Source organism: Manacus candei, unplaced genomic scaffold, assembly GCF_025592945.1.
Source record: "Manacus candei isolate 608988 ecotype Guabito, Panama unplaced genomic scaffold, ASM2559294v1 h1tg000005l, whole genome shotgun sequence".
NCBI lineage: Eukaryota > Metazoa > Chordata > Aves > Passeriformes > Pipridae > Manacus > Manacus candei.
Window position 1 is genome coordinate 5208556 of NW_026138053.1, and position 25543 is coordinate 5234098.

The window sequence follows — 25543 nt, forward strand, 5'->3', positions numbered from 1 at the left end:
AGGTCCATACACAAAGTCATCTTCCCAATTCCCACCCTGCATACTTCATTTTTTTCATCTCATTTCCTTACAGCCATTAAAAAAAAAGTCCTTAGAATCCCTTTTACAAATCAAAGACAACTAATACCAATTTATATCACGGTTCCAGCATCTTAAAGATCTGCTCCATTCACATCTACCAATTAAGAGGAACAACAGAGAATATTTCCACCTCAGGATGCTGAGATAGGCAGCTCTCTGAAACACGCCCTGAGGGCATGAGGGACAGACCCTTCACAGTCTTGCTGTCACTAAGTGCACTCATGTGAGTGAACAAAGAGCAGAAGTGTTAAGCAGTACTACAGACATGCTAACCATTTATTTCAGCAAAGCAGACTATTACCACCTGCTTTTCTCTCATGCATTGAATTGGTTTTTAAAAAACAGTAAATAGCACAACTGAATCTACGGCAGCTATGACTATTCCTCCTCTACATACCTCTGCAGGTCCACAATTTCATTGTTCAATGTATCAAGTTCTTTAATTGCAGAAAAATCTGCTACAGAATTCGGTCCTTGAGTATTCTGAAAGATAAAAAATAAATACTGTAAGTCTATAGCTTATGCTGTCCAACAAGTATATTCACTTTACTTTTACGGCAACATGAGCTATCCTCTTGTAACAACTGTTGGTAGTGTTGTATTTCAAACACTCAGTCTCAGAACACCCCAAACAGTACAGATGCTACATTAACAGTACACAACATACAGCCAAAGCACACAGAGACTTCAATGAGTTTGTCTCCTGCAAACCCTTGAAGACACCTCGCACAAAAGCACAGGACGACTTGGTCATACAAAAACCTATACAGTCTAGTTCTAAAATGAGATTGATCTTACAATTAATGTTTAGCTGGCTTCCTAGCATTCATTTCAGAGAGGTTTATTTACTATTGTATTTCTATTTCTTCATCTCAGTGACCCTCATGCTGCAGAGCACAGTTCAGCATGAACCTCCAAAGTACTGAATGAAACTTCGACAATACAAAGTCATAGATAAGTTGAGTTTCCATTTACTTAATGTCTTTATAACACAATGACTGTAATACAAATTATGTTTCAAAAAAGTACACGTAAATGGCTAGAGAACAAAAGCTGAAGACACAAATTAGCAAATGCTGAAATTGTTCTACTGTGCCTTATCACAACATGAACATGTTTAGAAAGCCAGTCACTGTAACTACCTTCTATAAATACATTAGTTCCTTCAAGTCCTGAATAAAGTCTTCCAAGTCAAACACAAAAATCAGAGGAAAAATATACACATATAATTTAAAAAGGCAAGTGATACTCTCAAAATAACACAAAAGTTTTTAAATGCTGAAGTTCTTCTGCAGATAAATCAAGGTGCTATTAACTATGTGTTTATTCAAGTTTATAGTCTGGGAAAAAAATAAAATAATGAGAGCCAAGAAAAGACCTAAACAGTAAATCTGAGCACACAGTGGCTAATAATATTATTCAGCAAAACTATAGATTATTCATGCATATTTTACTAGAAGAAATGGTATTAACTGTGAATAAAATCATAAAAACTTCCAAACATACAGCTACTCTTAAAACTGGTTAGTGTACAGCTTCTCAGATGGGCAAACTAGCTATGAGGTGATCCTGTTCTAAAAGAATTACACTGGAGTTTTGCAGCATTGCTCATGGCATTCCAATGAAAGTTTTTACTTCTAGGACAGGGGCAAAAGGAAGACATGGAACTATTAGCTACAAGTACAATGCCTCCTTCTCTCACCAGTCAAAATAAATCCTGCACAATGACACCGGCATCAAATTTGAACAAAACGTAGTTCAACCTTATTTTCAATCATTCAGGAGAACAGGTGTAGAGGAGAATATAAAAGCCAGCATTTTAGCTTCAATATAGAAGTTAACAAAGACAAAGTTAGAACTATATGCTACTATTCACTACACTGCAAACATGCATGCAACAACACTTTGAGTTTTTAACTCAAAATGGTAATAACAGTAAGTTCTTGACAAAATTCTTTGAGAGGACCTTGCATGGAAGTTTAAATTTTATGGCTTGTAATGCAAGTGGTGATTACAAACAGTTCTAGGTAAAGAAACACAGGAACAAGTGTTAAACTGCTGCTGTATCCCATCCATGGGATCTGCATTCAGGCCTCAAAATGGAAATAAAAGTTACACTACTGTGGTAATAAAATTCTGTAAGGGAATCAAACATTAGGTAACAGCAGCATGCATATATATGCAATTTAAACACCTATCAAGGATCACAAGTTAACTTTCCCTACTTCAAAACCACAATGGAATACATTTTACATACTGATATTTCTGCTACCACCTTTATATTGGTCAATTCAGAAGACAAAGCCTAAATTGTTTTTTGGGGGGTTTTTTACAATGTCAGCCACACCATATCAAGAAAACCAGCACAACGCCTATCTCTGCCTACTGCTCTTGTAATCTGAGTTCAAATCTTGAGCAATAATCTTGGGCAAAAAAGTTCTTTCATATCAACAAGACAGCACCTCTTTTGAAAAAGCTCAAGACGAGTTGAAGGTTCAGCTCAATTTAGTAAAAGCAATTCTTGTTGAGGCTTTACAAAGCTAACAAAGCTAACTTACCTTCTTTCACAACAGTCTTATCATTTATGTGAGGAATGAAAAGAAAAACCACATTGATGTCTTTGAGAGTGTTTTAAAATCAGTTTACACAGAATAGCAGTAAGCAACACTGATCTCATCTAATGTGTTCTAATCACTAAATTTTGTGCAATATCACCAGTAAAACCACGGTTATTACTCCTACTGATAACTGCCAGGGGGCTACTGCTCTGTCACCACCTCCCCAGCAATTTCACAGGTGTAAGACACAGCAATTTCTCTTTCCAGCTTAAGCAGCACATGCTGCCAACAGGAACAGCCACAGAGGTCTGGGTTCAAGGAAGAACCTCAGGGTTCTTCCAGATGAACAACACTGGAAATCACCAATAACTTGAGATTGGAACACACTGTGACACTTCAGAGAAGTGTTGTGATAGTTCAGTGACTATGAAGAGTCTTAGAAGGATGTTCATTATTCAATCAACAGACAGTAAATATTAGAAAAGCAAAGATTCTCTAACCTTGAGAAAGCAGAGTTAACAAACTGACAGAATAATAAGGATGAAAAGCAGAGTGGTGCAGAATGGAAAAAACAGTCCAAACTAGAAAAGAGACATAGAAAGGAAAGCAAACATACAAAAAAGATTAGTAGAGTTGCAAATAAAGCAAATTACTTTTTAAAAACAGAATGTAAAAACAAATTAGATACCAGTTACAGAAACTCAAAAGTAGCACCAAATTTTGAGTTTCGTTTTTTCAGGTGTGAATTTTTCATTCTGTTTAAGAAAGCTGTAGAATTGGATCAATGTTTTGCACAACCAAGAAAAGGTAACTCACATCAGACTTCATGATGTGTAAGTCACATCAGAATTTGTGATGACCACTACTATTCCAGTAACTACAACTCGAACTGCTCAGGTACAGTCTACTGCTGGATTAAGATAGATGGCAACCTATGACTATGAAGGTACCTAAACCATCTGTGAAGTATAAAGTGGAGGAGCATTTACTTCTAAAACTTTAAATACATAATTCTAAACTTTTAGTTCACATTGTTTCCAAAGGTATTAAAAAAGATCAACGTAAAAAAGGTAACATTAGGGGAAAAACACTGAACTTGTGCATGTCAGATGCAAACTGAAATTTCTTTAAATAGGCAGGATTACTCTTTCAAAAGAGAAAATAATGCTTTCTCAACATAAGATCTCTCCGCTTGGTTGGCAGGCATAATAAATGACAGCTTCGTTTTGAAACATGGACGGAAGTTTTTTGTCAATTCTTTGCACCTAAAACCTCTTTTCTTCTCCATATTATGATAAATTTAAATGTATGTCAGTACTTGAGGTGCTTCTTGTATAGCCTTTGAAATTAACATTATTTGTTTGAGATTTATACCAAAAATGCCAAACACATCCTTACCTTCTGTAAAATGACACCTCTGTCTGAAGGTGGAATCATCTCTGGAGTCAGAGCCTGAGGTGGATCAATGCCCTTTGTTAACTTCTGATTAATTAAATAGAAAGCCAAAGCAAACTGTTCCTTTGAAAGCTTTCCGCAGTCCTTGGTGTCACAGAGAGCCCTGCACAGAGATGCACACAAAATAAATCAAATCCTCATTTCTGCAAGTATAGCCCTGCCTATTGTACTTGCTGTCATTTAAAAATGTGAAACTTACAAGTCTACATCTCCTCTTCTAAAAGAAAACAATACAGATGTAAGGCATGGTACCAAACAGGAAACATCACTCAAGCACACACAGCCACCTTCTGTTTTCATGCTGAGGCCCACAGCTCTGGCCTGGTGAAAGGCAGAATCAGGGCTGTAGGTCACTAACAATACCTGAGTATTTAAGGTCCTCCTAAATTAAAAAACTTTCCACAGGCAACACAAGGTTATCTAAATTTTCCTACATTAGAGGAGATGTTAGCCACACCTTGGGGAAAAAACAAAGGTTGTTCCTATCAGAGTGACCTGCAATAGCTCATAGCAGGGAAAGAATTAAAAAAGCAGTGAGTGTAATGAATGCATTGCTGTAATGAATGTAATGCTGTAATGAAGGTACAGCTGTAAGGAAAGACAAGTAAGTGGTAGAGTGAGATGGGACATAAATCTTGCATGCTATGAATTTTATACAGATGATTCCTTTTACCAGTATATGGGTAGTATCAGTGATTAGAGACACAGCACCACTTTGATTCTTAAATACATGGGGTAGCTGAAGTGCAAACATCTGTTTGTAAAAATCTGTGTTCAGGCACTTTACCTCCTCCCTTAAGATATGGTGCATAGCATAAATCTGTTTTCCCCCCATTTCTGTCCAAAAGCAGAAGCAATAAGTTATCACTGATTATGCAAAGGCCATGCTATTATATACAAAAAGTAACTTACCCTTTCAAAAAAAGTCACCATAACAAGAAGAGAGAACCATGCCATGATCTAAACAGCTGTCATGGAAAAAACCTACCAGATATGTGCAAGTAGAGCAGAAGGCAGTCCTGTCTTCAAGAATAGTTCTCTGGCTTCCACACCTGACACAAATCCATCCATGTCCTTGTCAGTTTTCACAAAGATCTCATCGTACTTAATTTTGTCTGCAGGCGATACAACCCACTGAAGGGGGGGGGAGGATGAAAGGGAAAAAAAACCAAAACCACAATACTAAGATAGAGGCAGTTCTGTTTTCAGAGTTACATAATTCAAGAACTACAGAACAGATTTAAAAAGTGATATAGGTGCCTAGTTCATAACCAGTTTTATCCTCCAAAATAGAGACATGTAGAGATCCACAAGCACCTCCAGAAGCAAAGTGTTTACAGCAGTGAAGCACCAAGGCTGGCTGGAACTGCTCTGCCTCCTTGCCTATGCAATAAAAGCATTCCCTGGAGCCCTGATCTCCTCCCAGCATGGGGCTGAGCCCTCATCACTGTGCTCAGTCACAGTCCTGCTGACTGCCTGGCTCTATCAATCTTGTCCCCTTTACACAGCTGGAGAGCTTTAGCTGGAGGGACTGGAGAGCTGCTCGAGCCCAGACTGTTAATAGCTGGCGCATTCTAATTGTAGAATTTACCTCTGAACAAGGTAAAGATGGGAATTAGAGCCATTTCTGTTACTTGAGCAATTTTTCACAATACTCAGCTAATATAAAAATGTTTTTTTAGTGAAAATGGCTTCAAGTGCATGTATGAATGCTAATTAATTTCAGCACACATGGACACTTAGCAGATGACTCCCAAATGGAGCTGTGCACAAAACACACTGAAACTCCTCCAGAATGGCACTGTTTTGTAGTACATACAGCGAGATTTACCATCAGACAAGTAGATTGCCAGATTAAAACCTTGGCATCTCTAGAATTAAGGTGCCAGTTTCCTATTGATTACTCAAATATGGGTACCCAAATGTTCATCAAGCAGCATCTGATGCATTAAATACTACAGCTCTTACCTTAGATACCCTTACTACTTTTTTTCTTAGTTTGAATATAACAAGTTACAATCTTGTTGGACTGACAAAATTATAATCTTCTTGGAAAGTCATTTCCCAAATTCTGGAGTCTAAAATCACGAGGAGTAAATAAGATAGCTGGGGGGGCGGGAGGCATCAGGCTTCTTAATAATCATGTTCAGAACAAACATTAAATCTCCTGTGTATAGGTGGATATGCTGGACCTTTGGTTTCTTTTTCCCATTGCTTGTGCTTATCTATTCCATTTTCATTCATGTCTTCTCCAAATTGCACACACTCAACTGCACATACATGTCTGCCACAATTTGTTTTAAGAACTTGTCCATATTCAAATCAGTGTTCAGCCACAAGACTTTAGCTCTGCAGATGTGTACCTGGGCTACTATTTTTTTTGAGCTTGATGCCTTGAAATAATTTATTTTAAAATTACCTTCAAAATCTGTACTAAATAATATTCTTGTATCCAACCGTTTATATCTGAAGACACCTAGGAAAAGCTGAACAAGATAAATCTCACACCTCGCCATCTGGTCTTCCCAACAGCCTCCTAAAATTCTTCAACCAGGGTAAGAAGCAAACTAAAAACCTGTAGCAAGACTCTTTATACAGGCAGCCTCCAAAGAGCAGAAATCTTAAATTAAGAACAGAAATCTTTTAATCATCAATAACTTCAGAACTATACCTGTGTTAATGGTGTTTTGGCAGCTAAAATGCCTACAGGTGGCAAGGACTGATGAGACTCTTTGGTGGATGTTGAAGATGGAATTAATGGCATTGCTCCTGGAACACTAAGAGGTTTTCTCTTGGATGGTGGCACCAAAGCTGCAGGCAAGGACATTGGCACTGGTTCCTTCTCCAAAGCACAGTACACCAAAAACATGGCCTGAACAAGAAAACAAGGTGTTTGGATGTAAATATACAAGAATTAAATCTCTCTATATATACAGATTAAAGAATTAGTTAACAAATATCTTTGTATAATTTTTTCATTATGTTTCTCCTTTACAAGCCCCTCAACTAAACTGCAGCTTGTTGCATTCTGACTGTGTCTCAGTACTACTTTCGTTTCAGGTTCACTGCTTAGCAAATGAAGTTCAGTATTTTTTAGAACATTAAAATGATTCTCCTAAATATTATCAGGCTTGTACCATGACTTGTGGAATTTTATTTGAGAGAAGACTTCAAGTACTCAATATTAATGTACCACCATTTTCCCAGGAATTGCTCCACTTAGCATCTATTCTTTTGTTGTGGTCATCTCTTATTTACCGCTTCTTATTTCAGCAGTCCTGGCATAAATAGTGTTAAAATTCTAACCTGCTAAGAACTTCTGAAGAATTTATATATAATTTCTTCACAAAATTTTTTCTCAAGGGTACCTTGAGGCACTCAAGTTCTATAAATACTGAAGGTTAAGGTAAAACTTCCTCAGTGAAAAACACTCAGTGTCTCATGGGACAGCAGATCTCAGGTGTAAGTTTTTAATGGCTCATTTAGCCCTCAAAGAAAGTTACTGCTGTGTACTGAGAGACATTTAACAAACTGACAGAAACATTAAACAGTACTAGAACTTGATTGAGGTCTCCAAATAAAGATAATAAATGAACCACACTGTCAAAAATTAATACACAAGGCATCTATTTTAAACTCTGCCATCAGTATTTCAAAACCCCAGGAGGCAGAGGTACTTACAACTGCAAACTCATCTCTGTCCAACATTCCATCACGGTCAATGTCACTCAATTCCCACACCTGCCAAAAAAAAAGCAGAATGTAGGGATGCTTGCCTGAACTGCAGCATCTTCCTATTTAAAACCTCATTAAAAACAAACGTGAGAACAGCCTCCCTCCACCATATCCCAAGTTCTATTGAGATTAACAGCAGTAGTTTTCAGTGAGCAACCTACACTGTAGTAAGAGGTGATCTATCCAAATATCAAAGGAAATTTTACTTAATTTTTCAGTTTAACAGTTGCACATGTGTGGCCGTTCCATAAGATGGCATTAAATAGTTTAATAGTTAATTTAATAGACTCATTACTACAAACCTTCAATTTGAAAAACAGCTATTGCTGAGTGCAGCACAGGCATTATTTGTGAATTAACAATTAAGAAGATATTCTTACTCGTCCTAAGATATCCACTGGCAGTTTTGAGTTAAGGAGTACAGGTTTCACCTTATCCCCTGACAACAGTCCATTCACTGGATTTAGGCTGTCAAAAATAGCATCATACTTGGCTTTGTCTTCTGGCTGTAGGGGCAGAAGAAAAATATTACTTATGCAAACAGTCACACTCGTAGCCTAAGAAGCAGCAGTTCTTTCACAAGTACTTTTTTCTTTTTTAATAAACACACACTGCAGTTCCTGATGCTTATAAGAAAATATGAAAAAGATATTATTTTAAAATCAGCTAGAGACTCATCCAAAACCCACTGAGATTTCTCCTTCAATTATTTTCATGGCTTCAGGTCACTATTCCTTTTTTTTCCCCCTTTATTTCAAGTTTCTAAACATGAAGAGATTTCCCAAGGGTTAAGTGTTCTTATCAAATTAGGTCTTGTAGCCCAATTACAGATTTGACATGAATGGTAACTATCACACTTTATAAACTGTAACTACCAGTAGCATTAAATTTTTCTCAGAAAGACGTTTTCTTGCAAACCAGAAAACAGTTCTTGGTAACAGTCTGATATTCAGTTTACCTTAACAGCCCATGGTAGATCACTTGATGCTGTTCCACTGAGCAGCAAAGGACTACTGGTATCAGTCTAAGGAAAAACAGGGCAGGGAAAAAACCCACATTAAAAGAGACATGATTCTGAATTTGCAAAACCACTCCCTTATTTGAGAAGGTGCTTCTCAAAGCCAGAACTGCATTTTAGTCACTCATACCAAAATTTAGAGTAAAAAATTTAAAATGTTTCTTCCGTTAAGAACAACACTAATAGAGCAAATACCATATATTTATTTTTTCTTTCAAATTACACATAATTTTATATTAAAATCCCCACCAGAACATGTAGCATCTTATTCCACATGGCTTAATTTTCCCCTGTTGTAGGGCCCCACTGCTCTACAACTTCACCCTCTGAAGTGTTTGGTATTTATACCAAACCTTCCTAATTGTTCACTTAAAAGCAGTTCTTACTAATGAGTTCATATGTTCAATTAAAAGAGAAATCTTACAAATCTTGGTGGAGGAACAGGCAAGTTAAGACTATTCAGGGAAACATCCAATCCATTCTGTGCACACGCTACAAGTCGCAAAGCCACAAAAAATTCCTAAAGATAAAAATGAAATTTGGAAGGATTTATAATATGAAAATACTAAAATTTCAGAAGAGTTAAGAGCTTTCTAGTATTGTTATATACACAAAGGGTTGCAAATGGCTCCAAAAAACCCAAAATTGTCTGGCAGACATCACAACCTCCTCCTTTTGCCACCGTGGGATGGAACAGTTCCCTCTCCACAGACTGTTCTTTAAATCAAAGAGCAACACACATTAGAGCTTGTCTGTATCACCACTGATAAGTAAAGTCTGCCTTCACACTGCTCATTGCCACAATTTGGGCAGGACAGCTCCAAACAGAATGTACTAATGTAAAGTCCACCAAAATTAGATAAATAAGAATTTTGGAGATTTTACTAGAATTTTAATTTCTGCATTGTTTCCCCCAAGATTAAAAGGAAGAAGTCACCTTCTTAGTAAATACAGTACATTAAATCTTGAATTACTTCTCAGCATATTGTACTGCACAGCTACACAGTAGCCCATTTTATGACCTGAAGAGAAGCTGATAAGGCAGCTGAAGGCTATTTCATTTATTGTAGCTTTTACTCAGGTGGGAATTACACAGCTAATTCCAATTAGAAAAATCTGGGGGGGAAAATCAGTTAGAAAAACTGCCTGAACCAGAAATCTTAACTTTTAACTTGTATTATGAGTTTCTAATGGTCAGAGTAACCTAATACATCACAGAAATAATCATACCTGTTTGTTCAGGATACCTTTGCCATCAGTATCAGCTAAGTCCCAAATCTAAAACACAAAAATAATAGAGACAAAGTGTTCACAGCACTGAGAGGAAGCTGGCAAGTTCTCACTCTATTTAACAGTGCATTCTTGGAGGAAAGTTCATGTCTTAACTTTCATGGTAGCACTTACTTGTGATGACAAATTTAAATATTGTTTTAATTTCCACCACAAGCTACAAGGGAAGATCACATACCACTAAATATTTTAATTTACACAGGATACTAACTGAAGCAAGAGACAGGATAATTAAATAATTGTCATTAAATACCTTTCCAAGTACCAAATCTGTCAATCCAGACTTTTTCAAGAAAACAGCTGCATCAGAAGCTAACACTCTTCCAGCATTAGCAGAATCAACCTGGGGAAGAAAAACACCTTACATGAAAAACTCGCTTTTGAATTGATGTCTTTACACAGGCTCTCAAAAAGCTAGCAAAGAAGAATGCTCAAGTTAACAGTCACTTTGAGAACAATCTTCAGGCTTTTTGTCAAAAGCAAAACTACCTTTCATTAAAAATCATGTTACATTGCAATTAAGACATTTTGAACTAGCTGCTCCAGATTCAACATTTATAGGCAGACTTTGGAAGTTGGTATCTTAAACACTGCCAAATTTAACATATATTATGCATATGTACCTAAGCATCTTTCACCCGTGTTTCACTATGGTCCAGAAAAACACACTTTATCCTAAGACTCAGGGAGATAAAAATTTTGCTGGATGACTGAGTTTGGGGCAGAAGCAAGGAAGGTAACCCAAGGTAACCCAAGTCTCAAGCCAACACCCCAACAAAAGCACAAATCTTACAGGTTGTCAGTGAAGCCTTAGATTAATTCCACTTAAAAACTGATAAAAACACACCAATACATATGCAAGCAATCAAGTGTTCACTGCTCTAAGCTTCTAACCATCGTTTATGTCTGAATTTCAAGGTCTCCAGTAGTAAGTTTAAAGGACAAAGCTCAAGAATTTCTCAAGCAGATAGGGAAGGTTGTTCATATTAGGCCATCACCTGAATTACCTAATTAGCCCTTCGTAATCACAGGTTTCTCTTCTTGATTCCTGAAAAAATTTGACTTGTAAGGACAGAAATGTCCCAGAGTTTGATTACATTTCATTGTTCAGCTCTGCATTCATTACTGTTACAGTCTGGAAAAGAAAGCTCTGCTGAAGATCCCTTTACCACCCCACCAGAGGGAAATACTCCCTATTGGTGGCAGTTAAGGCAGACCAACCAGCATGCACTTCTCCCTGCATCAACAGGGAGATCATTAAAATACATAGCTATTACCTAAAAACTTTTCAAGTGGAAAAAGCAAGCAGAAAAACCTGCATCACCTACATGGTGATGTAAGGACAAGGGAAATAGAGGAAAAGCTCCAAGTCTTTGAGAGTCTAAAGCAAAAGGATGCTTAAAAAGGGCACAGTATGGAGAATAGGACTCAAGGGTATCTTCAGTCAATTCAAACTGTTGCCCTGAATACATCACACAGGTAGCTTGAAGATGATGCTGCACTGCACCATTTACAGTCTCACAGCTTTGTGTTTAAACAAAGACTATATTCAATATTGTGTTTGGAACGTCAGACCAACTGCCCAAGTTCACAGGTGCAGCACTCACAAGGTGCTCAAAGTAAACAGCTTCCAAAGAGGGGATTAGAACTGGCTGGTGAAAGCTTGGAGAATTTATCATTTGGAAAGAATGCTGCAGCAAATCAAAGTTGTCTGTAGACACTTCTGAAAGGGAATAAAACACTCAGAAAGCAATCCCAAAAGTGTCATTCAATGCAAAAGTGAAAACACCTTTTGTTTTCAACATAAGTAGTACGATTGTAATTAGGAGAGGTTTTTTCCTGTAAGTGAGGATTCCCTGATAAGGGCAATAAAATTACAAGCACTACAGCCTTGTAGTTAGGCTGCTTCTCAGATTTTTAAAATATCCAATTCAGTCAGTATGGGAGAGCTGTTCATCTTATAGGCAAAAGCCTGCCACAACACTGCATGAAATCCCCCTTTTCAGTGGAGTCAACCTTGCACGTAAGCACACTAATCTTGGCATCCACTCAGAAAACCTCCAGCCCAAGACTTCTCTTTCAGGAAAGTCACAAAACACCACAGTATCAGCTGTGTTTACTTTTTATTTCCCTACGTCCAACCCAGAGGAAGGTGACTTTAAGGGATTTAAGTAGGCTTCTGATTTAACCCAATATGGATATAGTTGCTTTTTTGTATCTAAATTTCAGTAACTATTTTTTTTAAAGAGCTGATTTCAATTTCTTTACAAATTACTGAGTCTTGAATGTTGGGATGGGGGTACTTATGTTTGAATATTACACTGAGAAGACTGCTGGTGTTTTGTCAGTTATACACCAGCTTGGCAGTTTTTTCCCTGATATGCAAAACTTAGTTTTCAAAGCTGTATCATTAAACAACTTCCTTGTTGCACCCTGTCTTTTGTAAGGCCAGGAATTATTAAAAGTCATAGACAAACACCTGATGTCATTAGGTCACAAGGTTACAGTGAGCAGTACTTCAGGTCAGGATTCATCAAGAATTCAGCAGCAGCTCAGGCACACAGCTTTCCTGCCACACTGCATCATGTGGTTAAGTAACTTCCTACTGCTTTCTGACCTGTATTTAAATTTATCCTTGAACCTCACACTGTTTTGGGAGTCAGTCTAGGAAAGGTTGAAGAGAAAAATAATTATTTGAAAGAAAAGTGTCCCTATTGAAAGGCTGAGATTCCAATCTCATTCTAAGTACAAAGGCCAGGATTTGCACCCATTGCACAACGCATTATGCCAGATGAATTACTTTAAGCTGGAAGTGTACTCAGCATCAGAGCTATTTCAGGTGAGAAATTTATTCTCACATTGCATGGAATGCTCTGAAGTACTTCTGGTATATACTGAAGAATAAACCCACTCTACCAGCACCATGGGACAGAGTGAGAAATGTCTTTCTAACATTTCTGTTCTGAAAGCTGACATCTCCTTATCTGAGGAAGGAAAGGCAAAAGTTCTTTAGTGCAACTGAAAGTCTTCAGACATGGTAGATTTGAAGCTACTCTTTAGGATAAATGCAGAAAAGAGTTCAGCTGAGCAAGTGAGAAAATTAATCCTCTGGAAAACAAATCCATTGGCACAACTTCACTAAGAGTAACATCATGTTTAAGGAATCCCCATTCCTGTACACTGCTGAGGCTGCTGGACAACAAACAGCACTCCAGTTTCACCAGGCTGTCTATTCCAACAAATGGAAGATGCTAAGTGATTTAGAAACCAGTATCACATTTGAACTTCAATTCAGTTTCTTTATCCAGTGTTTTGCTTCACATTTCAGTGGTTAAACAACTGCAGTCAGGAGGAAGAGACAGACAGGCACATGGCAAAGGTGGTGCATGACAGTGAGAGTCAGAAGTACTAGGAAACCTAATGTGCCTTTTCTTGTGCCCTTACAATGATCATCTTATAATGATATGGGATTCTCCTGAGGCTTTTAATCCAATGCCTAGAGATAAACACACAGTGGATTTGTCCATCAGACCGAAGGAAAACTTTGTGAGGGTGATACAATCTCCTTCAGCCACCAGGAGCCACCTGAACTTAGAGTGAGGTAAACTCTCTCCCCTTGTTTATTAATGTCAAATCTGCTACTCTCCTGTAGTGGAGAAAAACCCTTATTAAAGTACAATGGAAAGCTCAAACTTTTCAGGCATCGTAGCCTTTAACTGCTGTTTTATGAACTTGGTAATGGGACTAATCCTCTAAACACAATCCAAAAATAGAGCATGGATAGAAATCACGGTCTTGTCTCTTCCCCAACAGATAAGCTTACATTCTGATGTTGACACCCAAGGGAAGGTCCTAAATAAAGAGGTCATACACACTATATCCTGCCTTAGGACAAACAGACAGGAACACTACCAGTTGCACAAAGTTAAAAACCCCTTCCTATAAGGTTGTTTTTTTACAGGTTTCATTGATTATTCATTAGATCAATTAAAAAAAACCACACCTATTTTGAATTGTTTCATCCAGTCATGTAGTTTACATTTCCTTGAAATTTTTTATATCATATTTGTACAATAAAGCACATTACACACATGATAAAAAATATTGCTATTACAAAGTGGGTGGAACAGCTGGGGTTTTTTTTAATGTTTTTATAGCAATTAAGACACCTTAGTATTGCTGGGCCAAAATATAAAAGACAGGTGATAAATACAAATTATATTATATTTTATTTCTGTATATTTTTATTTTTCCATTATAAAGCCAAAATATTTGTATCTGTTGAGTGAAGCTGAAAGAACTACGGGCATTCTTTTTGCATTCAGTGGCCTTCTATCCAAATTTCACTCCTTACAATATCCTGTCAGCACCTCTGGGGATACTCCAAGACAGATGCAAGTCTTCCATGATGCTGCACTACAAACACAAGAAATGCAGCTTCACTTGAAAAAAGGAACAAAGAACATTATCTATACAGCACTTTCAGAATTTACTCCATTCCAAGAGCTCACAGTCTGTTAGAACTGTAAAGTGATGTGTGTCACTTGGCAGTTGCCTGGCAAATTGAATAAGTCATCTTACAACCAATATTAAATTTATACCAATATAGCTCAGGCCTAAGTTAGTTACTATACAATTATATTTTAAAGCAGAATAGTGCTCCTTGAACTTTTATTGTTCACACACTGTTGGCCAGCCTGAGTGCATAGCAAAAGAATATCAATTCTTTAAAATCAAAATGAGGTTTGTCCTGTCAACCAGAACATACATACCTGTCGATAGAATTTCTCATACACGGGATTTGCACTCGATAGCTGTAAAAGAGATGAGAGAGAAAATTAACCCTGAAGATCCACATTTCAACTCCCCTCTCCCTGGGCAAATAAAGATATAAAACACTTTCTACTGGTCTTCAAAGAAGCTTTAAGATTTTATATAATTCTATCTATTCTGTAAAATGATGAGGACTGCCACAACTCTTCACGCTGTAACTTTTAGAAGACTGACTTCTTGTTTTGCAGTGACACCAGCCCAGCTCAGATTACCATCACCGGGTCACCAGGTGAGGCTCTGTGAAACAGGAACTCTTGGGCAACATTGCCCACGGGCAAAAGCAGAAACCTGAAACGACTCAGGCTAGGAAGTGCTCTCTAATATTAGAGTACAATAATTTTATTTTGCTCTCCACTGCATCAGTGGAGAATTTAGCGTCATATGCAACCAGTCGGTAAAATCTTCAGTTATCTAAATTAAACCCTGGATTCTAAATCCACAGCAACAGGCCCACAGTAAAAGACAGTAATATTTTAACATTGTTTTTTGTAAATTGGACTCTTGTCAGGGACAACTTCTGCCTGCATTCCACTGCCACCAGGCATTCAGTGCTCACCTAAACTTAAGTGGACAAGCATAATACAGCTTCTTTGGAAAAGTCTCTTTCTTTATGAATTTATTTTTAAATCATTCTTAGAAACTCTAAAAAAGCCTAAGGCCTGAAGCAATGCAAACCCATACATCTTGGCCTACACCAAATACCCTTGCCCAGGGGATTCCCAAGAAATGAACTGTTAGGGTTACCTCTCTTCCCCAACATAACATCAGGCACAAAATCAGATACTATTTTCATGAAGTGCATGCTGCCTAAACCACAGCTGCATGACTGGGTGCATTTATGCAGAGGATAACCCTAGAATTACCACAATGTGTTGCCCTGACAAAGTCAGTTGTGAACAACTGAGCATAATACAAGTTAATTACACAATACACACTAAAAAAGCCCAAAGCACATAACTTCAAACATCATCCAAAAACAGTCTGTATAAATGGTGAACAGTTAAATAAAACGACATACATTTTCCTACAGCAACAGCAAATACAGTTGCTCTTTTGGCTAAGTACTTATACCTTCAGAGGTGTTCAAAGATTATTATAAGAGGAAGTTTGGCAGAAATCAGAGGTGTAGTGCAATGCTGATCAACCACAGAATGTGTGCAGTATCACCAGAACATCCTGAAAGACAAACTATACAGGATAGCTAGAAACAGCAGGAGAACTTCTATTCAGACCTTGCTATCTGCTTATTCAGCAAGCATACTGCTCCAGAGACACTCAGTTTCTGATTTTTCTGGGGGGTTTTTTGTTCATTTTTTTGGGGTTTTTCTTTTTGGTGTGGGGAGGAGCTGAAAGCCTGACAACAGGGACACACAACTGGTGACAAAACAACTGGTGACAAAAACAATTTGTTTACTGGGGGGTGGGTGGGAAATACCTCTCGCGTAGGCAGACAAGAAAAATTACATATGCTGGGAAACCATCATTGGTATTCACTGCAATACCTCCATTTTTATAGCTTAACCTTGCTCTGACTTGGCTCTGGTACCCAAAGACTTTTATTATTTCAGCCAACAACTAAGCATGCATTTACACAGCCCTTAAAAATAGCCTGACAAAATATATTCAAGTTTTGACAGCCCTCAGACTACCATAACACCAATACAATAAACAACTTCCAACTGCTCTTCAGCACTCCAAAGCACGTTGTCTTTTCTCACCTAAACCTCCCATGCTGTAATTACCAACTCACCTACACCTTGCACAGCAACCTAGAGGTTAGTTCTCTCTAACATTCAGGTATTTGATTAAGTACTATTTGTTAGAATGTAAAAGTCTAAGCACAAAATTAAAGCTCTGAGCAGAAAACTAGAATGGAGCTGGCCAGTGCACACACACTGGAACCATCAATTCTTGTGCATCATCCCTCTTGCTCAATATCACCCTTTGTTCAGCCAAATGTTTCATTATTACAGCCAAACTGATCGCTGTCACTCCTGGACAGGAAACACCGTGTTGAAGTCCTGCAATGAAAACATCAAGTGCAAAATAATCTTTTCACTCAGTACTTAAGAGTATGAGCCAATAATTCTTATTTATTTCATTACTTTTTCCAATATTAATTTTAACATCAGTATCACAGCAGTAACTGGAATTTCCTGTGATGCTGCATAGAATAATAGTAGTAAAAAGGCTTCCCAGACTATTTTACTAGTAACAGACTTGTTTTTCCTTCAAAACACAACCCACAATAAACCAACAGATGCAAACATAGTCTAGGATATTCTTCTGAGATAAGAAGAAAAATATCGTTCAACACCTTTTTTCCAAGTGCTGCCATAGAATTTACCTGGCAAAATTCTTATTATGGGGTTTGTAACAACCAATTGCAGAGTAAATTCAAGTTGTTGTAAATGCAAAAAGGAGGGAGGGAGAAAAGGTCAGATTCCACAGCATATAAAAATAGCAAGACATTATTATGACTCCATTTCAAAGTTGATCACTTCATAAGGGTAACGTGTGTTGTAGTAATTACAACCTTTGACACAAACCTATGAACTTTAGAATGCTAACCTAGCAAATAAAAAACACCTTCAGGGACACCCGTCTTTTTCATCTTCCGTTGTCAATCAAGCTTTTTTATCCCCATGTTTTCATCCCTCTGGCACACTTGCATTTAGCTGTAATAAGATACTATTACCAGCCTGTCCACCCCATCCAGCCACAACCTTCCTTCTACAGAAAAGTTTAAAAACAAACTGACAAACAAAAGTTTTCCACTGAGAAAAACAAGAACAACTTTCCCTTCCGACCCCAAAGAGATAGATGGGGAGAAACAAGCTATTCTGTCCTGATTAAAATCCAAAATACAGTATTGTATCATGATGCAAAGCTCTAGGACTCATTTGAAGAGTTTCCAGGACAAACAACACAATTTGGTCATAAATGTTTTCCATGTAGTCAGCCAGTCAAAAAACAGGTAAGTTCAAGGCAAGTTGGTTTCCTCACAATGCCCTTTCCAATGTCATGGTAAAGCCTTCTAGCACTTCCAATTATATAGCCAAGAACATCTTCTACAGCAATAACAAAGGTAAAAATAAGAAGATATTTACTATAAATTTATATTAAATACTCCCATGTACTTCAAAATTCAGCACTTTCCTTCCCATTGAACAGCTGAAGCATGAACAAGGACTGCTGGCTTATCTCTGCAGAGATGTCTGCCACTGCATAATTAGAAATGGTTCCATTTAATTTTCAAATTGCTACAGAAGATCTCCACCATCTTCTAATCAGTACTGAACAAAGCCTGCATAACATGAAAGAGTAGCTCCACTGCCTTTTCAGATGCAGCCACCCTCCAACGTGGTGGATGCGATACCAATCAGAAAAAATTAAGTTCTCTCTGCGTCAGGAGCAGTCGGCCTCCTCTACGTGCAGGTTTAAGCACACACATGCATACTCAGGTTTCTTCATCTTTTGGGCAGGACAGAAAGAGGAATGACAGGTCCCTCACTCCACTGAAAAGAATAAACTAATATCTTAATTTGATCATTTTGTTGATTCCTTAAAAAAAAAAATCAGAAGTTTGCCAGAGACCTCAGAATCTACATTGTACATAACACGTACATTACTGTGAGGGTACCATTCATACTGCAAGTATTTAGATCCTGTGTATTCCAGTAATAAGACGTTAATCCTGGCAACGTGTGCACGAGACAGGAATCCATCCAGCTCAGCCTCAGCTGTAATACTCCCATGTTTCCCTTCAACAACACAGCACAGCATTCTGGACTCTGCAACACAACACTGAAGTTTAAAATGAGACTTGCACCTAATTAGGATACAAATTGATATTACATGACTTTGTCTTGCCTACCAAAGCATTTCACAATGACTTTAGGACCACTACCACATTTCTCACAAAATGCATTTTATGACATCAGGAAGACAAACACAAAAAGGTATCTTCCTGTTCTCCCTGTATCTTCTTTACAGTCCTTCCCTGAACTGTGAGCTTCCCCCTCAATCACACATGGGCAGTTTTTCAGAATAAACCACGAGTTCAATTTTCAAGAGCAACAAGAAGTTTTTGAATGTCTGTGTTAGATCACCTTTCAACAACCATCTCTTCCCCACTCTCAACATGCATTTTCTGCATCTTCAGTTTTCTGTTCTTCCTCCCTAAATTCCCCACATGAAATAGGCCAGAGATCATTCCTGGAAAGTCAAAAAATACAACTCTTTATATTGCTTCCAGCTTAATTTGAGTTTTCCAATAATAAATGACAATCTGTGAGATAGGACAGGTCCTTCTCATTGCTGGTGCTTGCTTGTTTCCAAACTAAAGGCAGCCACAACAAAACATTCACGTGGCAGAAGTTCCCTTAGAAGTTCCACATTAAATTCACAGTCATGCTCAGACCATTACACTCCCTGAGAACAAGCAAGTGGCAACAAGATGTTGCAAAATGGGTTCAAAATGGGGAGATAAAAGATACTTCAGATTACTAATAAATTGGAGAGAGGAGGGGGAGATAATCCCCTTCAGTTTGCAACCCTGGTTCAAGCATACTTGGTGTAATAGATTCCACTACAGCTATGCGGTCCTGAAGCATTTTTACTTATCAGCCAACAGAACACAATTAGCACCAAAAAGTTTCAAATCAGTGAAATTACAGCTTTGCTATTCAAATAAAGGATGTGCAGCCCTCTCAGACACTGCAGCTGCAAAATCATGCGAAAATACCCTCATCTCATTTGGAAATACCCAACGTCCCAGCCCTGCTAAAGCACTGTCAAACCAAACACGGCAAAGGGAACAGAAAATCAGACATGATTGTGAGCCTGAGTGCAGGTTAATGTTCCTCTTACTCTCTGTCTGTGATGTACAGCAGAACATACTGCTCTGCACACTTTTACTGCTGGTGTCAGTAACTGATCTCAGTGCAGCCATCGCTACACTCCCCACCCCCATGCTGGCATTTTCACTTCCTCATGCTCATCTCAACAGATTCAGGACACTTCACCATTTGTTAGGACTCTCCACAACCCTGATAATTCCACAAGTTAGAACCTATGTTGAAAAAAATTATCTTTAGGCTTGCTCGACTTTCTAAGATGAGTCTTATGCAATGCAAGACGGAAAAAACCAAACAAACCAAAAAAAGAAACCCCTACACAAATGCTCAACGCACAGAAATAGCTTCCTCAGTTTAACCACTGATGTAAGCTGCAGTCACAATGGTTTTAAGGATACTGCCGATTTTTCTGCTTCTGTCAACATTATCACACTCGTATTTAGTCCCCCTTTCATGTGACCAAAAATAGTAAATAAATTCTACAATGAAAGGATTACACAGCCTGTAAGCAATAATGTCTTGCTGTAGAACACACCAGAGCAGACACTCTGCTCCTCTCCCTAAAACAAGAGCCAGAACAGCCCATGCCTTTAGATCAGCAGAACGAAGGCTGCTGCTCTGTGAAAACTTCTGTCCTCTTCAGTAAGCAGATGTTTTAAACTTCTTTCTTTGGCATGAAGACTGTAGAAAAAGAGACTCAGACAAGGCTAACTTAGCAATTTTAATATTAAAGCAAGCTCTCACAAAACCTGCCATACTTCAAAACTCTGTACCTTTAGACCCTTAAAGACACAATTTTCTCCACATATTTGAAGCTCACATTTAAACCAAACTATCCTTCTTTCTTTCCTTGAAGTGGTTGATAATATTCTCAAAAGTCAACTACATAAGTAACTGCAAATTGAGCAGCCTTGCTGCCAAATTCCATGTCCTTAAGCAATTCATGCTTATGTACCAGCTTTACTTTCTGTGAATGTCACAACTGATTCTCAGACTGAAGCATCCCAAGGCAGGAGGGTGCACCAACAGGCCTGTCTCAGGCTTATGTCAGGTAAGAGTGAAAATTTTTCATGTCACTGCTAAATGAAATTAAAAAGTATCAAAAAGTGCAGTTCATTAGCTATCGCAGCTCTAGGGAATAAAACATAGACCTAACAGTGTAGAATAACCTGCGTGAAGCGATTCTATTACCGTGGGGGGAAAAACGCAATCAACAAAGATTGAGGTGATGTGAGATCACCCGAGCACGAAACGCTGCCAAGAGCCTCCAAGTTTCAGGGCCATCACCTGCAAAGCTCTTCACCGTGAGACACCTGTGCGGGCAGTACGCGACAGCGGTGTCCCCACACCGAAACCACAGTAAAATGACTTCCAAGGAGCATCTTCGGAGACGTGTTTCTGTGACTACAAGGAACGAGACTCTGCCTCCCGGGCTGACCTGGCCATGTCCCCGGAGAGCCCCCGCTGCCGGTGTGTGGGGAGGGCAGCGCGGCGGCCGCGGGGCTGCCCCGGGCGCGGGCAGGGACAGGGACAGGGACAGGGACAGGGACAGGGACACGGGCACCTCAGCCCGGCGCTGTCGCCCTGAGCACCGCCCGCACCCGGGGTTCGCGGGACGGGCTCGCTGCGCTCCCACCCAGCGCCCCGTGTCCTACAGAGACAAAAGGCGGACCGCGGCCGCCGCAGCCCCGCGCTGTGCCCGCCCAGGGCCGCTCCCGCCCGGGTCTCCCTATTCCCGGGCACAGGCACCTGCGGCCGGGCGGCACTTCGTTCCCCGCCCGCGGCGCGCCCGGGTCGCGGCTCAAGGCTGCCCGCCCGCCGCCCCTCGCTCGCCTTCTCCCTCCCTCCCTCCCTCTCCCACACACACGGACACACCCCCGCCCCGCCGCCACCTGACAGCGGCGGGGCAGCGCTGCGGGGCGGTGGCGGCCGCACAAAGCCCGGGCCGCCCGGGCAGCCCCGCGCCGGTCCCACCCCGCCCCGGCCGCAGCCCCATCCCGGTACCTGTGCCAGGGAGAGGCGCGCGGCCATGCTGTTCCATCCCCCCGGCCGGGCCGCAGGAAGGACGCGCCGCGGCCCCGCCACTCGCCGCTCAACTTCGGCAACTTCCCCAGCCGGCCCCGGGCAAATCCCGGCACCGGATCCACGCCCGCCCGCCGGACGGAGCCGGAGCCTCCCCCGCCGGCTCACGGCGCCGCGGCCGCCAGCAAAACCGGGTGCGGAGCACGGGCGCTGGAGCCGGAGCCTGCTCGAGGCGGCTGCAGCAAAAACCCGGAGCCTGAACCCTCGGCCTGGTACGGTGGCCAACATTCCTGCTCCTGGCCTGCCCTTACCTTCCCTGTTGGCCCTGCTTCTGCTGGAGATGCTTCCAGCATGTTGAACGGTTACGGTTCTCCAGTCTAGTCATGACACAGGTGGGGGAAGTCCCAAAACAGGAGGTGCACCAGGTCTGGGTTTGGTTGCAACACGTTTGGGCACAGGGCCCAGGAGGAAGTGGCGCGTGAGCCCAGCAGGATGTCCTGACCCGATGCATCCTCTCCTGGCCCTGCAGCAGCAAGGAGCAGCCCTAGGCTCAGCCTCCTGCCTCCCTCCACTCACTGGAAATCAGATGCCTGCCCAGGCAACTCTTGGTTGTATATGTCCTTCTCCTGACTGTTTGTACTCAGGGGAACGGTGGGTCTTCTTGGAGGGGGAAACCAGAAGAAAGGAATGAGCTATCCTTATGACAGGAGAGACTGAGACAACACAGGCAGCAAGAGAACGAGGAGCAAGCTGGAGTGGGGAGCAAACTGCACCACATTCTCCAAAACTGTGAGAAATTATGGTGTATGGACTGGCTCAAAACGATACTCGTGTCACCACTTATTCACCTGCTCCTCCTGTACCTGCTCACTCCCACACACTGAATATTTCACTCCTACTCTGAGCTCTGCCCTACCACAGCACACATCAGTCACTGAGAGCAGAAAGAAAATGTTCCTATTTTTATACTTCACCCCAAGATGGATTAGGCACAAACTTAAATTTGCAATACACATTGGGAACAATAAGGGAAAATCACCAGAAGTCATACTTGATGATTGGAAAGGTTTCCCAACATGCTTTGTTTTCTTTCTTTGTTCTTAATTCTCTACCACCGCATTTTTTTCGTTCTCCTCAGCTCAGTTGCATGCTCATACCCCACCTCTGCATCCCATCATTCCTCAGCTGGCAGTCATCCTGAACTGCTCATCAGCTGTCATGAAACATGTGGAATCCCTCCTTCCCACCTCCTCTCTAATAAAGGTTTTATAAAAGTACTGCTTTACCGACCTGCTTCTCAGTCATTTTTTCAACAAAAGAAAAAAGACATGGAGGGGAAGAATATAAAAAGCAAACAGAATGGACATAAAAATATTCACACCATTCACATATGCACTGTCACGTCTCTACTCCACGTAACACTTATTCTCTCCCTAGAAAACACCACAGGCTTTTATAATTCCAGGCTGATATTTTTCTTCTTTGATTAAAATAAGAACACTATCCCACCATAATTAATACCTGGAAATTAAACTGGAAGATTGTAAAACTACAGCTGTGTCTCCTGGGGACGGCAGTGTTTGAGGCCATCAGTATTTGGGAGGGGGCCTCTCGGTAGGGATTTGGAGGTCCAGGGTTTCCGTCGGCTCCCATGATCTCATGTGTGTGCCCTTTGCTCTTGCAGTTGTTTTCTCAGTCTCCCAGTCTCCTTTCCAGGACAAGGAGAACGGCTACAGCTTGGCAGGGACTGGTGGCCTCTCAGGAGAGAGGTTACACCCAGGCTGATGTGTTCTCACTGCAAACAGAAGGCAAATGTAAAACAGGGACCTGGGACCCAGCTCTGGAGTTAGAGGCTTGATGTGGAGAGCTGCTATGAGGAGGATTTTTTCAGTAGGCTGTCTGGCTGAGCAGATGTGTTCTTGCTGCTGTTCCCTTTCTCTCTGCTGGGTATTGCATCAAGTGTTTCCCATCCAGTCCAGGACTAGACCCTCAGGTGCAGCGAGGCTCTGGAATAAGGGTGCTCTGGCCAAATGAACGCTCCCGAGCAACAAACCCCACCATTTTGTCCCTCAAACTGTGAAGTGTGCAGCAGTCCACTGCTCCAGAGAGCCTTTCCATACTGCTGTGGAGCTCTCCTGAGCAGAAGCAGCAGTTGCACTTGCAGCTTAGGAACTTTAGCAGGCAGTGCCAGGTATGTGGTTACGTGCCTTCATCCTGGCAGTGCCTACAGCACACTTGGCTCCTCTGAGAGACAGGTGGACTTTCAATCCTCACCCATGACCACTCTGTCCACAGTCAGAGGGCAAGAATAACTCATGATAACCACTGTGGCCTCTGCAAATTAAAATAATAATGAGTTTCATACAACCAATGTTGAATTAGTGTGGTCATGTTGTTCTTGATCATTCTGTGCATCTCACAGACAAATTGTCCTGGATGCCTCCAACCACCTGAGTTAAAACAACCAGCTCAGAGTCTCAGATATCTCTGTAACAACTACAACAGCACTTGTCAGCCTCCTGACAATAAATGATTGTACTGCAGGTTTGTACAAATCTACAATGACAGCTCCCAGAAGGAAACAGCTCTCTGCTTCTAAGCTGGAGCTGAAATGTCATCACTTGACATCAGGTCATAAAACTGGACTTCATACTTATTTTCTGCCAAGAAAAAAATTACAGCCACTAAAAACTGTTGGTAGGTTTGCAAAACAATGCCCTCCAACTGCCTTTCTGGTTCAGCCATGAGCAGCTCACTAGGGCTTGGCTAGGGCGGAAGATCTCCTGAACTCTGGAATTAGGGGACTTTCCAACTGTACCTCTCCTGCATTTGCTCCTCAGTGGAAATCTCATTTTTCTGTCTCTCCCTTACAGACCCCACAAATACTGACCTTTTGCAATATCTTCTGCACTGAGTATTGTGTTAGGAGTGGTAGGATTCTGTGCTGGGTTTTTGGGAAAGCTTGTTAAGAACATAAGAAAGTTAAAAGGTCAATGAAGTGTGAGAACTTAAAGTAACAGTTTCATCTTATATCTTTTCACTTCAACACCAGTACTCTTGCAGGAAATGTGTTTATCTGTAATTTGCTCTGTAATAACTGCTATATGTTGATTTTTTTGTCATAAGATCCTCTATTACAGGACGCTTGATACCAAAAGGACATGGAAAACAGTATTAGCATGCTAATATTTGTAAGTATAATAGGATTTCCTATGATTCTAAGCACTGACATTTTGACAAATGGGTACCAGATCTCAGTGATTTTTATTGTTTCTTTAGAAGGACAATGCATAAGGTTGTGTCTACACTGGACAGACAAGTGACTGCTAACAAATCAAACCCAGCTAAACGGTTAGTGAAGGCTGGGCCTTGCTGCAGTGCAGCAAGCACAGCAGCAGCATAACCATTTTGGTACAAATCCCCACGGTAAGACACTCTGTAAGAGGATAAAGCAACTTATTCTGGTACAGTTGAATTTGAAACCTGTGCTGCAGCAAGACAGTATAGAAAGGCCTTACATCAGTCAGAGTCAGACACCAATGACCTCTGTGTTTCATAAATCTCTTATGATCACCAAATGTGTTTGTTAGTAAAGCAAACACGCCTAAGAGCATTTTAATCATATCCACTGGTTTCCCTGGAAAAAGTGTCCATCCTTTCCTTTCTTATAGCCTTGTTTACCCTATGGATGA

At 40.5% G+C, this 25543-nt stretch overlaps 1 protein-coding gene across 6 annotated transcripts in view; it reads right to left on the reverse strand.

Moving 5' to 3' along the window:
* Positions 1-25543, reverse strand: part of EPS15 (epidermal growth factor receptor pathway substrate 15) — a 68294-nt gene that overhangs the window by 25982 nt on the left and 16769 nt on the right. For 3 of the 6 annotated variants that reach the window (XM_051799504.1, XM_051799459.1, XM_051799469.1), the window contains exons 1-12: positions 21834-22154; positions 14910-14951; positions 10391-10480; positions 10078-10125; positions 9272-9367; positions 8788-8853; positions 8210-8335; positions 7776-7835; positions 6766-6966; positions 5083-5228; positions 4038-4197; positions 479-564 (exon numbers count right to left, since the gene is read on the reverse strand). In XM_051799504.1, coding sequence (XP_051655464.1) covers positions 479-564; positions 4038-4197; positions 5083-5228; positions 6766-6966; positions 7776-7835; positions 8210-8335; positions 8788-8853; positions 9272-9367; positions 10078-10125; positions 10391-10480; positions 14910-14951; positions 21834-22139 — 1427 coding nt within the window. In that variant the 5' untranslated portion in view covers positions 22140-22154. Of the gene's footprint in view, positions 1-478; positions 565-4037; positions 4198-5082; positions 5229-6765; positions 6967-7775; positions 7836-8209; positions 8336-8787; positions 8854-9271; positions 9368-10077; positions 10126-10390; positions 10481-14909; positions 14952-21833; positions 22155-25543 lie in introns of those variants that run through there. The other 3 variants (XM_051799490.1, XM_051799495.1, XM_051799480.1) reach the window with 1 other exon arrangement.